This window comes from Daucus carota, chromosome 7, assembly GCF_001625215.2.
Source record: "Daucus carota subsp. sativus chromosome 7, DH1 v3.0, whole genome shotgun sequence".
Classification (NCBI taxonomy): Eukaryota; Viridiplantae; Streptophyta; class Magnoliopsida; order Apiales; family Apiaceae; genus Daucus; species Daucus carota.
The window spans coordinates 892,224-908,377 of NC_030387.2; the positions used below are offsets into that span (position 1 = coordinate 892,224).

General features: G+C 34.9%; 1 protein-coding gene across 3 annotated transcripts in view; it reads right to left on the minus strand.

Moving 5' to 3' along the window:
• Window positions 1–16,154, minus strand: part of LOC108195777 (uncharacterized) — a 56,008-nt gene that overhangs the window by 2,615 nt on the left and 37,239 nt on the right. For 2 of the 3 annotated variants that reach the window (XM_017362727.2, XM_017362726.2), the window contains exons 43-60: window positions 15,986–16,149; window positions 15,687–15,867; window positions 15,305–15,562; window positions 15,017–15,223; window positions 13,807–13,861; window positions 12,333–12,463; window positions 11,265–12,212; window positions 11,102–11,175; window positions 10,001–10,454; window positions 9,798–9,884; window positions 9,366–9,521; window positions 8,998–9,182; window positions 6,800–7,333; window positions 6,458–6,635; window positions 6,204–6,346; window positions 5,997–6,123; window positions 3,939–4,160; window positions 945–1,301 (exon numbers count right to left, since the gene is read on the minus strand). In XM_017362727.2, the coding sequence (XP_017218216.1) occupies window positions 945–1,301; window positions 3,939–4,160; window positions 5,997–6,123; window positions 6,204–6,346; window positions 6,458–6,635; window positions 6,800–7,333; window positions 8,998–9,182; window positions 9,366–9,521; window positions 9,798–9,884; window positions 10,001–10,454; window positions 11,102–11,175; window positions 11,265–12,212; window positions 12,333–12,463; window positions 13,807–13,861; window positions 15,017–15,223; window positions 15,305–15,562; window positions 15,687–15,867; window positions 15,986–16,149 (4,461 nt within the window). Of the gene's footprint in view, window positions 1–944; window positions 1,302–3,938; window positions 4,161–5,996; window positions 6,124–6,203; window positions 6,347–6,457; window positions 6,636–6,799; window positions 7,334–8,997; window positions 9,183–9,365; window positions 9,522–9,797; window positions 9,885–10,000; window positions 10,455–11,101; window positions 11,176–11,264; window positions 12,213–12,332; window positions 12,464–13,806; window positions 13,862–15,016; window positions 15,224–15,304; window positions 15,563–15,686; window positions 15,868–15,985; window positions 16,150–16,154 lie in introns of those variants that run through there. The other variant, XM_017362728.2, reaches the window with a different exon arrangement.

The following is a 16,154-nucleotide window of genomic DNA, read 5'->3' on the forward strand; positions in this document are numbered from 1 at the left end:
ACTTCAAAATTAGATCACATTAAAACATGAACTTCCTAACTAAATAAGTGTTCCAGATTAAAGATTCTAAGGCTACCATTTCCTGTATCAACTCTGTTAACGAGGCTATTCCCAACTACCCTAACTGACTACTTTGAAGAAGTTTTGTCAATTCTCCGAAATCATACGAACCACACTTTTTCAATTAAGGTACTACTTTCAAACTCCTTTTTATAGATTATGCTTTTACTTCAATATTGAAGTCAAGGTGTAGCACAGACCAGTAGTGTGCATATGTGTTTGTGTTAGCTTCAGTCTCTTAGTTCAATATATTAAATTAAGTTATCTGTATAGTTTATTCTCCAATCCAGCAAATCTTTATGTATATTGTATGCTATCTCTTTGTCTATTTTTCCCCGTGAATACACACACACGCACACACACACATAACGCAATAGTTTTACCACCCAACTTTCCTTCATGTTATTTAGTCAGACATGAGTTGAACTTGTACTTACAATTTACGCTATTTAACATCTACTATGAAAATATAGGGTGACTCTCAATTCCAAAAACAGCTCCGCCAGACAGACAACTTCACTTGTTTACAGAAGCAAGTTTAACCTACTTCGAGCAAGATACCTAGAGGGGGATAAGGCTAAGCGGAACAAAAAGGTTTTCCATGAGATGGGAAATGAAAACTAATAGCCCCACACGAGGCTTATGAATAAGTGACTGTCAGATAATAAGCAAGAAATATCCGTCTTTCTGCTGAAGAAGATATATTGAACTCATAATACATTAGACACTTTTTATGATGTTAATTAGGTAACGCATGTATATTGCTCATGGGTGCTTAGTCTTTTGATAGACATTTTAGACTCGAATTGTAAATGAATATATTCAGATTAATAGACAAAGAGATGTAAAGAGACAAAATAACATAATAGCAAAATAACCAATACCTGTCCCTGAGCTTTGTACAAATCATATGGTCTTAGCAAATTATCGCCACCAATTACTCGGGGAAGCCTCCTGCGAAGGAGTTGATCTTCTGACGCAATAGCAGACGCAATTTTGATTCTCATAGCATTTGCACCTTCAGTGGTTTTTGACAAAAGATCCAGAACTCCACTGACAGGTTGCGCAGCGGCACCTATTATACCTTTTCCAACACCTTGAACAAAGCCCTCTACTCCAGATGCTTTGGCTCCTTCAAGAGGTTTAGTAACAATTCCGGTAAATCCTCGGAAAAATCCCTTTGCTAGAGCTCCACCCCCATCTCTTATAACATCGCCAAAGTCCTCCACACCTTTGCTATCCTGACAATCAAAATGTTCACTGAAGTCACAAAAAAACATTGACAAAAAATTGCAAATCTGATGGAATAATTATAATCAATAAGTAGATTTATCAACTATCACAGATGACTTATTTCACAGTGGGACGACCTCAGAATTTTCCTGAGCTTGAAATGGAAGCATGTGTGCATCACTGTAAAGTATTTAATTGGTTTACGAGAATGTCAGACTTAGAGATGAACGTGTACATGGGCATGGAAACCAGAGGGATAACACTGTATTCTTTTTAACTTTAGCGTAATGTAGGACCTCCAGAATATATCGGCAAAAGGCTATATTGTAGAGGGATAATTAAATTATTCATCCTTCAACTATAGGTAATTTTTGTTTAGGTCCCTATACCAAAAGAGTAAGTTTTTTGGTACCTTAGTTGTAAAATTTCTGATCCACGTCGTTCGTCCATTAGTCTTTGCTGACGTGAAAACTTAAAAGATTTAAAGAGAAATGTAAGTATAAATTAGTTGGCAACTTATGAGGCATTTGTTACCAGATGTTAATTCGATTCGATGTGATTTCCGGAAAGCTTGAATGGGTGTATATGGGTGACAGTTGTGTATGTATTGGTATGTATTTTGGAGAGGGAGAGGCGGGAAGACGTGAGCAGACGTCCTGTGCTTGTTGTCACATATTAATTCAACTCAACTTCTTTTTAATTTCAATTTCAATTTGTCAAATCAGATTTGACTAACATATGTTGGTCAATTTCAGACGGAATTATGTGAATTAATTTTTTTTTAAATGTTTAGGGATCGCAATATTGAAAAAAAAAAAGATGGGGACTTGAACAATACAAGGTATGTTCATAGACGTTTAAATTAATCATGCTTTAATAAAGGAGAGTGACCAGTTCACCTAAAACCCTCAAGGCTAGGGAAAGGCTTTTTACTAGGATTACGAACGCCCGTCTTTGTGGCATAAATCTGCCTCCGTCTCCATTATATATTATGTCGAATATTAGGGGTTGATGGAGTTGAATTCGAATCTTCAGCAAGCCTGAGCTTTGATACCATGTTAAGTAACTAGTTCTCCTGTAACCTCCTCAACGTGTTAACCTCCTTATTAAGGAAAGGTATTTTTTACCATGAGTCCATGATCATTATATTCTAACAAGTAGAGTTCTGGAGTTGAACTATTTTATTATACAAATGTAAGATATAAGAGATGTCTTGTGAATGTTGACATAAATACCACCTAGCTAAGTACTGCAACTTATATGTTAAAAATTATTTTAAAACAAAAACTTATGCCAAACTTGTATAAATACATGCTATTATATATGTGTTTCTTTTCAAGGAAAATCGATGACTAGACAAGACTAATATAAAATTTTTATCATGTCCCTATGAAGTCCGAGTAATATGAATTATGATAAACCTACCTTATTCCAATTTTAAAAAGAGTATTGTATCAGTTTTCTTTGTCTCATATATTAGCAATATATATGGCGAACAGAGTCGATGTAGGTGTAATTGCTATTGATAATTACATTATATAATATATATTATTCAATAATCTATAATTTCACACTCTCGGAGCATGTGCGGAAGGAGAATTATTTAAATATATACAAGTTAATTTGAAAGAAAAATCTATATACATGCATTAAGACTAAGTGAAAATAAAATATACAAATATATAATACAATAAGTTTGGATATTAATCACCTAGTTCGATTAAGGTTAAAATAGTTTCTCTGCATAGTATATTTATACCATGTCTTCCTTTTTCTTTAATAGACAAAATTTGGGAATACCACTCCAACACACAATGACGTGTCCCTTGTTGTGTTGACACAGGTACGATTGCCGGAATAGTCTAGTCGAAGTAACTCATGAGAGGGGCGGGGGGGGGGGGGGGGGGGGGGATCCCAAACATTATTTTTTAAGCAATTTCTGAAAGCTTTCATCTCCTCAAACATCAGGAGAGAGAGGGAGGAGCAACTCCCTTTTTTACCTTGGAGAGGAAGAGGGGGAGGGAGAGAGATCCTAGACATTGTATTTTAAGCAAATTCTGAAAGCTTCCATCTCCTCAAACATCAGGAGAGAGGGAGGATCAACTCCCTTTTTTACCTTGGAGAGGGAAAGGGGGAGGGGGAGATCCTAAACATTAGCTGGATTTTTTAAACAATTTCTGAAAGATTCCATCTCCTCGAACATCAGTAGAATCTAAACCATTATAGAGACATTCATTTGGACATCCTGTGTTATGGTTGCAGAATTTTGGTTTTACATTCTGCTGTGTTTATGGGCCGAAACCGTTATAGCATGTGCATGTCTATCTTCACACAAACAAGTACAAACAAGTATGAGACACATCAATTATCTTCAACACATTATGATGTACCATTTCTTGATACTCAACTAAGGTAGATTTCATAGCATACTTAATCAAGTTCTGTGTAGCTCACTGACAGATTAGAAGTAGAGTCTTTAGTCCTTGTACTAAGTGATGTTCATTTGAAAATTTAACTAGGAGTCCTTATACAACCTCATTGTACCAAATCAGAAGTGAGGTCCTTTGTTAAAATATCATTTAATTATCGGCTAAAAAACTACAGCTTTAAATTAAAAGGTCAAAAGAAGAGAAAAGGTGCCATACTTGTCTCTGCCGACTTTGAATAAATTTCTTATCCATTGATAGAGCTGCAACACCTTTGCTCATATGCCCAAGTGCACTACTGGCATTGCCCAGTATGTCAACACCTGAGAGCAGTTGAAGAGGCTGACCAAGAATATCTTTCTTGATATTCGCAATAGCGTTACTCATGAGTACGCTTTGCCTTGTGCGTATATTCTCCTGGAACCTTTGATTTAATCGAATCTGTGCAACACAAATATAATTACTCAAATACAAACATAGTGGTTTGCTAAATCATACATACATACATATATATATATATATATATATATATATATATATATATATATATATATATATATATATGGGTTGCACTCCACAAAGAACACCTTAAAAAAGGAACAACATAGAACATTACTGTAGTGCTTCATTTTTCATAGAAACTGATTTGTTAAGATTATAATTACATAGTTAAACACCAATTAAACTTAATATATGAAATCTAACACCAAACTCATCCACATTATTAATATAATATATTAAAGAATCCAGAATGAAATCCAGAATAAAATCATATATATATATATATATATATATATATATATATATATATATATATATATATATATATTGCACGATTACTTTTATATAGATTCATGTTATTTTTAATTCACATTTATTGATAAACATGTTAGATACTAAAATTATTCATAATAAAAGGTTAATTAGCTTAAAATGAGAATTCGATTCAAGTTTTCGATAAGATTCCATATTCAATTCTAAAGTGTTCTTCTTTTATGAGTGTTCTTTTTTGGGCAAAGGCAGGCGCGCGCGCGCGCGCACACACATATATAGGGGAGGGTCTGGTACAAACTCACAAACTTTTTTAAATTTTTTTTATTTTTCGTATGTGTTAATCACTAGTTATATAAGGTATTCATGTTGAAAATAATTAATTATTCATCACTATTCCAATAGAAAACATATAAATAAACTATACGTTCTAACACATATAATTTGAGTTCAACATTTTATTAACATATTTTGTTGAACATGGTTAAAATTGTGTTGGAGAAGTACATAAACTAAGTTTTAAATGTAAGAACTAAGTTAAATGTATTATATAACCAATATTTATTTTTCTAGACTCTGCTCAAACCCCAGAGGTATAGTATAAACATCTCTATAAATATATTCAACACAATGATAATTAGTGTTCTACACCCGGTGTTGAACCCCAGTTACAAATAGCTTGAATGCACGATTTATTTATGCGTTATTTATAAAAATTATGATGTTTTTTCAATAATTTTCTACATGGATGCTTTCTATAACTAAGGATTAACACGTTGGGAGAATTAAAAAAATTCAAAAAAAATTTTTGTAAGTTTGTAACTTTATATATATATATATATATATATATATATATATATATAGGGTCGCGCTCAAGAGAAAACCAATGCTTAAAATAGAACCATAGAACCACTAAGGTTCTGCTGCAGATCCCTATATTTTTCATAGATTTTCAGGATCTAAATCTATATACATGTTTTTTTGCATCGTTGTGTGTGTTCAAAAGTAATTTCAAAATATAATACATAAATAAGAAATATTTTTCATGTGCAATTCTGCTGCAGAACCCTAAATAATACTGGAAATAAGGTAATGTATCTAAGGCTTCTCTCCCTAAAGGTTCTCTCTGGAACATGACCCTTAGAACTTTAATATTAATCTTTGTGATGCCCTTTAAAGACTCCAGGCTCTAAAAATTAAATACCTAGTGTACATCAATCCATCATCCATTTAGGCAGTTGATATCATTTATTACATTTATACATCATCCATTCAGGTTGTAAAAGCATCTGTTACAAATATACAGGTGATAATATCTACTAGGTATAGATATGGAAAATATAATTGTGGTGTTTACATGCTTACGGTATTCCCTCTATTTTAACAAGACTAACATTTTAAAAACATAGTAAAATATTTGGTTCTAACTTTTTTAGACTTCAATTCATCTATTCAACTAAAACATACAAGATACCAAAATAATTTAATGAAAGATTTACTGCTTACTGGCATATTCTCAGTGTTTCCAAGTGCAGTCATCAAGGATGCCCAAAACCCAAGAACACCAACTGGTCGCTGAGTTGGTGACATAGCCATGGAGACTTTGAAGCGAACTTCGGAGACATTGAAAACACTGTTCAATTAAAATGCTGATGAGGATATATTCAGGTTAAAAGATTACTTGCATATAGGCAATGACTACACTTTATGTACCCGATTTGAAAGATGGGATCAACTGAAACCGCAGTGCTTTCAGTTTCCGACAATCTGCTTAAGTTGATCTGCTGAATCATCCCATGAATGCGCCAAATTATTGGTTCATGGACGTTAATCAAAAATGCAGAATTCTCGGGTCCCTGGTGCATCAAAAAGTATAATCAATCCATAAAATAACAAACAAAAAATATATGGCGAAGTGTTGGAACAGACTCTGCCCAGAACGATGTAGGAAAGAATATTTGACATACTTGAAAGCCAATATATGGATACACACATAAATCAAGTGATCCATTGGATTGCTGCGTAATCGAAAATTTGAGGATGTAATCAGTCTCATCCCCGACTCTCTGTGGTCTAAACAGAACAGGCGTTGGAGTTAAAGGCAACTGATTATCCACCTGAATTCCCCGCATTCTTAATTTCAACCTGTAATGTAAGTAAAGTTTTCAAATTACATTGGATACAGATCATCACATATAAAAGATAAACATAATTGAAAAAAATGCATATGAACTAACTACTGAAAAAATTGTGTTTCTATGCTGATGTCCAATAATGGTTTTTTCTTGGTAATGATGGATAAAGTATACCTTGTGATCCCAGAACCTAAGCCAGTTGAATATGACAACAGAAGACTCTGCAGGGAAAGATATAATATCTCCTCAGGTGTATGATCAATAATGGATAGCCCGAGCTCAGAAATCTCGAAAATAACATGAAATTCACTATTTGAAGTTGATTGTTGAAGTGTAACATCATTTTCAGAAACTGGGATTGAAGAAAAAGAGCTGCTTCTACTTATATCTGGTTGAAGTTCATTCTCCGGCTTCCAGTCACTGATCTTTATAACATTAACTTTATCCTCTCTCAGAATGTTAATACGTAGAACTCTTGTAGGTTCATCATTCACAAATACAGGCTGATGATCAGCTACCTCATCAATACTGTACTTTAGTGATTTTGAACGGTCATCACCATCTACCAAGAGTTCCAATTGTCGAGGTCTGCCTAGATCTTCCCACGAAAAAGAAGCAGATGCATTGGGAAGTAGGGACTGCCATGAATTGCTGGCACCATCCACTTGCTGGAAACGAATCGGCAAAAATAAAGAATGATTCTCAATCCTGTTAATAAACAAGTTTTTAATTACACTTGCCACAGAAGATTTGAACAAAGATAGATGGCAATCTTGGATTATATCGAATCTTAATAAATCATCACTAAAAACGCAGAAACTTTATCCTTAATGAATTTCATTGACATAGAACATGTAGGCAAATTTTCTGCTAAAAAGTAACAAAACCACAAAGTACTCAGTATTTCAGTGAATACGATGAATAATAATGTACAACAAAGATGTTTTCCCAATAAGATTTCGTACTAGTCTTAGATGGATTACCTGCATAACATATCAGAAATAGCCTATTACTCGCACATATAATTTTTCAAAGACCAAAAGCAATGCATACTGAGAATCTGTTCTCTAATATTATTGTTAGGTTTTTATACAATATAACGTGATACTAAGATAAAATGATATACATACACATAGGGAAGAAGGGATATATTTATGCCAGGGCAGATTTGGTCCATTGTCGCCTAAATGACTTCTTCAACATTTTTGTGCCAATAAATTTGCATAGACATGAACATATAGATGAAAAAAGGAGCATAAAATGTTTCTGAATAGGCCTGTAAAGGAGCCGAGGCAAGCCAAACCCTAGAGTGCTCGTGTATCGTATATTATAAAAGAACTAAACTCGAGATCGAGCTTCAATCAAACCAAAAAATTGTTTGAGCATGGTTCATTTAGTAAGAATTTCGTTCACGAATGGTTATGGCACATAACAATTGGCTATGGCTTCCCACGCATACTCTTTACATAAAATACATCATCCAATATCTAAGTGTGTTAGGTTGACATGAGACCTAATATGGGAAGAGTGACTACATAACAATGTACATGATTTAATGACATGAAAATGCACCTACCTATATATCTGCAAATAAAAGATAATAAAGTATTAAGGATTTCAGTAAGTGGTCTAAAGAGTAAAGAGGTTACTTGTTCACCATAAATAACAACCATACAGATCTCTATTATAAAATATATGAATCAGAAAGGTGGAACTACTATGCAGATGGAGCTCGAGAAATCTGAATTATTGAAAAATATACAAGAGAAAACAGTCAAAACATAAAGGTTAGATTTATAGAAATAAAGGCTTCTATATACTGCGGTATATGTGAAGGCCAAATTTAAGTATTTATTAAAAAGCAAGATTGACAAAAAAAAAATCATTTTTTTCCAGATATGTATAGCCCGTGGAGAGCACATTTGGCATTTTGGTATCCCAATAAAAAAAATTATTGTGCTGCAAATAAGTATTTTGATTTTATATTTTGAGAGACACATTTATGAATGATGAGTGCATATACTAGAGGCTATTATTGGTCACTCCTTCAAAAATGGTTTGTTGGTTAGTTCTAACCTATGTTACTCGGACCAGGCTTGGAGTGTCCGGCCTGGATACGTGTCATGTGTCGGACTGGGAAATATTCTGCAAATTTTACATGTTTTTAGCTTAAAATAAGTGTCTTGGTCCAAGTGTCAAGTGTCCGACACGGGTACTTCGACAAAAAATGAAGAGTCCGAGTAACATAGGTTCTAACTAAAAAACTGATTATTTTCGGCATTTTTCCACAACACATCTACATCCTCCTTTTAAGGTTCAAGTTTCTAATTTGATAAACAACAGTACCAGAGAGAGCTTAATTACTTATTCACCTGTAAGGACTTGAAAATGAATTGGGACGAAAAATAACTTCACAGCGTGAGCTCATTGTACCACTTCTAACTTCTACTCTTAATTGCGTTGGAGCACTTGCAGGATTTCTGGTCAAAGAAATACAGATAACACCTTCAGTTCCAACACTAAAAGGCGTACTCCAGCTATGTCCATCCATTCGCAACTGAATAATAAATGCCAATGTAAGCACCATTAAGTTGAAAGGTTTGTTTCTTCAAGGAAAAAAATTGCAAACTATTTTATAGTAATATTACCGGATCTAAGATTAATCATAGTTTCTGCATGTCATAATACTTTCCATAAAAAACTGAAACAACAGAGGTATTTTTGGTTTATTAGCACATACTCTCAACATCTCAGCTCTTCCAAGGGACTGCCATCGCAACTGTAGTGGAGGATCAGTCGGATGTATCCATTCCAATGACTGAGTATCACACTGCTGAAGACAGAGACTGCACCCAACCCTATTAACGAACAAGGTTTGTTGCTGAAAATGAATAACCTACACCAGTAAATCATAAAGTTACACCTGATTAGCAGCAGATTATCAGATAGAAAACTTTGCGACTTACACATCCAAATGCTTCGATTTATAAACAGATAGAGATAGGTGTATATTAAAATACTCATTCAAACCCTCGTAATTTCATTAGAACCTCCTCACAAACACAACAAACTTAACACAATGGCAATATGGCAGGCAAAAGTAAATTTTAATTTAATTTTCCTGTATCTATTCATAAATGCCAAACAAATATGTGGGTATCAGCATATAAACCTTTGTTCTATCTGACGACATTTGTAACACAGCTGAAAGATTGTAGTACGATCCATCTGAGTTAAAAGCCTTGACATCAACTCTTTGCTGTAAAGTGTAAACATAAACCATGAATGGAAAAGATTTAAAGACATTCCAAAAGAGGTAAACAATAGAGTACTGTTTTGGAAATACAGAGTAATTCATCAATATATCAATAATACCTTTTTCTCCAGATCAAGAAGAGATATTCCAGGACTATAATTTTCAGAATCTCGTATGGAAACAGCGATTCCCACTCGAGGAGATAAATAACCATCATTACGAGATGAAAACAGCATAACACCACCACGGCCCACATAATCTTGTGGAGAGAGCATACTAGCTGTTGGACTAGTGTCTTCAATCACTTCTAGAACTTGCAGGTTTTTCCTCGAGCCAAAATAATTCCTGTCCGCAGAGATACTAGGAATTCTCATTGAGGTTGTTCCAAATCTACCTGTTTTCGATCTCTGAAGGGAATTCGCATCTGAAGCCTCCAAAGGTTCTATTTCCACCACTTGATATGCTAAAGGCAGAGAAGACTCATTACTAATCCAGTATGGGACAAAAAATCTTACAGTTTTTGGAGCAGCTATAGTTCCTCCAGTGTCACGCTCTATGCTCACACGCAGTCTCCTACATTAAATCAATGAAGAAGATGATGAAATATGAATGTATAGGATCTAAGAACTCAACCAAACATTTAACACCCTGCATTATATCTAGGAACTCAAGTACTTCCCTAAAAGGTAGCAAAGGGCACCAAGAAAATTGATCAACAAGTCAATCAGAGCTAGAATTCTATCATAAGGCCATTTCAGTAGGGGTAGCCATAGAATCAAGACATCAGCAAGAAAATTAGCACCTTGCATTATATCCAGAAAGTCAAGTACTTCCCAAAAAGATAGCAAGGGACATATGCCAATATTAATAGGACCATTTCAGTACTAGTAGTCATAGAATCTGACCAGACTACTAGTTATGCTCATCAACTCGTTTTCATCCCTACTTCCCAAAAATAAAGACGAAAAACCATTTTATAATCCGTAAACAACTTCCAAACAACATATGGAACTTATATGCACCCCACAAGGGTAACAGAATTGAAAAATTAAATAAACTAGGGCCTTGAACAGCTGAAAATAAACCAAACTTCACACACCCAATCTCACTTATCCGCAGGGGAACAGTTGAATACACAAATACAGTACAATGTATCTACTTGTTTTGTGGTGCTCCAATAGAAGATTGCAGTATGCAAGGATGTGAAGACGAGAGCATACCTGCTTTGCTGGCGAACCATCCAAAATGATGAGACATGATTATTAGATGAGAGGTCCAATATAAGAACAGGGTCCTGTAGCAACAAAGCTCAATTAGGTTGTCAAGAAAAACATCTTCCACATTCGAGCTCAATATTAGGAAAGGCTTCCATGGAAATTTTACCTTTTCCAAACACCACCCTCCCTGTATAAACAATGTAACATATATCAGATTTTGAACATCAGCCGAATGTATGTTTACAGTTTCACGAGATGACATAAAGCCTCGTTGTCGTTCAATATTGTTCCCGTTTTTTAATTTTTCCCAGACAATGAATCTTGCTGGACAAGGAAGTCGGTTTTCCAACTTCAAAGGAGAGTTGATAGAGATTCTCCAATCATATACGGGGGCATTAAGCTCTGTATGAAGCGCTGATGCATCTGTGCAGACACTAAGCCAAAACTGATCTCTATCAGGGCTACTCGAACAGAAGAAAACATCAGTCTTCTCAAGTTGGCTGAGCTTGAATGAAGTAGGCATATGATTCCTATGCTTCAAGGTATTTTGTCGGGAAAAAGAACCTTGATCAATGGACTGTTCTTTCCCCCCGGAATGCCCAATATTAACAAGATGTCCCCACGAATAGGGCGGGTGAGCATCATCAGTGCATGGACGAACAAGTAAACAGGAATCAGAACCTCTTAAAGCACTTTTCCAGGGCAAGATACAAGAAGAACCAGGATTCAGAGCATCCACAACATTTTCTGCTGACAGATTGCTAGTATGAATCACTGATGCATGACAAGTGGTCACTTCCAATTTCACATCAGAATCATTAATAACTGTTACCAGACCCCTTAAAACTGCATGTTTCTTGCCATTTTTCATAATCACATCAACAGCAATATAATCACCGTTCAAAGTTTTAGTAATTACAGATAATGGAAGGAACGATCGGAAACTCTCCCATGAACCTTTAGGGGAAAGGCCTACCCAGAAACCAATATCTCTATCAACATCGTTTCCTTCTTCCACCTCACTAAGAACATTAGCAACTAATTTTCTTTCAAAATAAGAGGTCGAAACCACAAGGCTACTCTGAGAATGGTTATCATCACTGCCAGATAAAACCTGTGCCCGAGCAATTATATTGCAACAAGAAGCAAAATTAGCACTACAAAAAACGAAGCTGTAATAGTAGTATGTACATATGTACCCATGCAGATACCTATATGATTTAAACCGACTTACAGTTCTTCTCAGCGGATAAGCTGCAATATTTTGGACTTCGGATGCTTGATGCAACATTTTAACTGAAGCCACCTTCTTTAGAGGGTTTGCACCATGTCCAACAGAAAACGAGGATGCACCCACAACTTCACCTACATTGCAAAGAAAACAACTGAGTCCTTTATTTTTAACATCATTAGATAGTTCTGACTAATCATAAGTTTAGACTCCGTATGTTCAATGTGAAATCTTGTACTTCGGAAATTTTTGGGTAACAAATATTTTTAGGTAGAAATATTGTTAGTGCCAACTCCAAAACCATAAGCCATTGGGGATAGCCACTACTTAATACATACAACTCTTTTTTACACTCCTCATTTGACTGCCCATCATGGGATTGAAGAATGGATCACTATAGCCTTTGAGCGTATAGTTTACTCCACTAGAAACCTCTTTAAAATAAAAACTAGAAACTAAAATAAAATAAATTCTAAATTGTGTCAAAACAAAGCACATATGGTATGCAAATTGATCGTTCAGTGATGAGAAAAATACACTGAAGTTAGATTTCAAAAAAGCTCACCGATTGACGGAAAAAATTATATTAGAAACGAATGAGATTATGTGAGATTATGTATGGGAGGGAGTATTTTAATTGTGTATGGTGAGATTATTTTAGTTTTGGTTTCGATTCAAATAGAAACCATAACTAAAATAAAAAGTAGAAACTAATATAAGCCCTTGGATGAATCTAATCCAATGGCCCCCTAGAAGTCGGCACAGAATTAAAATACACCCTCCCACACATGATCTCACATAATCCACTCCTTTTCTAGTTTAATCTTTCCCATCAATCGGTGAGCTTTTTTTGAACTTTGCTTCCCTGTATTTTTCTTCATATTCCAACGATCAATATGAATACCATATGTGCCATATTTCAATGTGATTTCGAAATTCTTTTATTTTAGTTTTTAGTTTCCTAGGCCTCTGATGACCGGAGAATGTCCTAAACTTACCTAGGCCTCTGATAAGCAGAGAATGTCCTAAACTTGTTTCTGAATGCCATATTCTAAACTACTGTACACTAACTGGTTTTCAGTCAATCTTTTCTTACTGAAAATAGTTTCCAATAAACAGATACCTTCTTGGTTGGGCATCTACAGGCAGAGATTGAACAACCCAAATCATATTTATTGATCTCATAATCCCCTTAAATACTGTAGCTGAGACATTTATCTTGATATCTTTATTATTCTATCATATCCACCTTTAGTGGACTAAATCATATAGAAACACCCATCCTTCTATGGGTATTCACTCCCCTCGTTGATGGGACACAAAGCTAGTTAGAGCTATATTAATCTTATAACACATGTGGATTCCTAATGACAGAAATAGAACGATGCAATTACCTTGTTGTGACAGGAAAAAATTTATTCATGCTACATAAATAGAAAAGCATTATTCTGAAGGAGTTCGGACAGGGAACAAGTACCTTTTCCTGCTTTTGCAGCTAGGTTTGTCACCTCCACTTCTAACTTAGCGCCACCCTAAAGCATTTTACAAGAAAAGATTTATATGAATTCAAATCCAGATTTGTGAGATTAAGAGATCAAAGCTATGTGCAAAAAAAGCATTTCGGAGGTATATGTCTATTGTAGCCCTGACAAATCTGCCTTTCAAATTTGATATACTATATTGAGCCTTGCATGTGGAACATCCTAGTCAGTCTGTCAGATATGACAGTTCCTTGACCCAGTCTAAGAATTGTCCTGATATCATTTCTATTCAGACTTCAGCCAAGAACACAACTAACTCTGTTGTACCTCTAAATTGCATAATTAAGTCAAAAGAGTTGTTCTTAAAATCATCCCATGCACTTATTCGGCACTCGTCAGTACTTAAGTTAACATCGGAACAAACTATTTTACCCTTAAAAATGCAACATGGCTAAGAATTTAACTGCATGCTGTTTTCTTCAGACCCTGATCTAGCATACCCTTTTCTGCATTCGTTACTAGATTTTTGGTTATACCATAGGTTTTGTGCCATTGGTTGGGTCAAAGAGCAACTTTCCTGCTTTTGAGGAATAAAATTTAACAATTTCCCGATTTATATAGAAGATTAGTTTTTGAAGCTAGAAGGTTGTATCAGATTTTCGAATCTGTATTTATTTATTTATTCTTCTGTCTTTGGACACTCCCTTGATAAATAGCTTCTCACTGAACTTAGTTTTGCAACCAAATGAACATAATATGTTCCTCAGGTTATAAACATTAATAAAAATATATATTCAAGTACCACATACTCCCTCTGTCCCCCTAGGTAGTTTACCTTGGGGGACGAGAGTTTGGCATGCATTCTACTGCTTCTAGAAAACATAGTTCCGTAAATTATTTTTTAATCTTTTTTCCTTTGAATAAAAATTTGATGTTTCAATTTTTGTGCATAAAAAGAAAATCTCAAAAATAAGTTACAGAACTATGTTTTATAAGAGCCTTAAAATGCGTGTCGGGCTGTGAAATAACTGTAAAGAAATGAGAGGGACGGAGGGAGTATCATTCTATCATGCTTAGCTAATAGAACTTCTACACTCTACCAAACATACAAGAAGTACAGTGTGTTTCTCATAAACCATTAAACAGTTACATTTAGAAATAAAAAGTTTAGATGATCGGATGATAAAAGGGCCCATTGTTAATTACCTTCCTAGGAACTTCAAATATAAAGAGTTCATTCCAGCAGGCAGTGCCCTCATCTACACCATTGCTTACCGAGACTAGGGGCCTAACACATCTTGTCCTTGCACTCTGAGGAAATAGTTTTTGCTGATATGTCTCTTGACTATCAACAACTAGGCGCAATGCACAGAAAAATTTGTGACTGTTTCCATCATCAACAATAGGTAAAGCCTGTGAAAGTGGAAACATTGTCTTTCTCTTCAAAGGTAATAACAAATAAGTGCACCAACATTTATATGAAAATATCATAACCTTCGCTTTAATTATTTGCACAGCGACATAACGGTGTGATTCCCTTGTTTCTGCAACATTTAACCTGTCAGTGTACCTTGGAGGTGGAATCCACAAAGAAGAATGGTCATTATGATGCAGTAGTCCTACTGCATTTGAATCCTGCTCAGCTTTCTTCAAATAAATATCACAACCAAGTTTATTTTCTATTGTAACAGTTTGGAGATCTTCCTCATCTAATGCGGAGAAATTTGAATCATCTGCATGGCCATGATGTTCCTGAATTTGTTAACAAAACTAAACAATGTCAGCAGAAGCATGCTCCATAAAACATTCTACGAAGATATAACATATATTACTTTTTTTTGCAAAAGTTTATATATTACATTAGACTCTACTATACCTCATTTAGTTGAATTGCTTTTTGTTCAAATTCTCGTTGTCTTCTCCATGAAATCACGGATTCCAAAAACATATTGAGATTTGCTGTACTGAGATTTATATTCAATGTACTGGTTGCGGCAACACGCGCTCTTTTACCAAATTTTGATGTTGGATGTGCGTCTGCATCATATGTTTCAAACCTTCAACAACACAAATTAAAAGTTACAAAACCAAATCTATTGAAAATAACTAGTTTCAGAGACAAACAGACAGCTAACGACTTAAGAACATAAAGAATGTAAATAATTAGAATTTTACTTGAATATTCCATCGAACGGCTCCACTAGTGGCTCCCATGCTTCTAAATGCGTGTTAAATGTTGATGCGGCAGCTGACGAAATCAGTACAGCATTCAATGCCTCTAGTCGGCCATGAGTTGCAAGCTTCAGATTAGAAATTGTAACATCAAAGAGTGGTGTCATCTGAA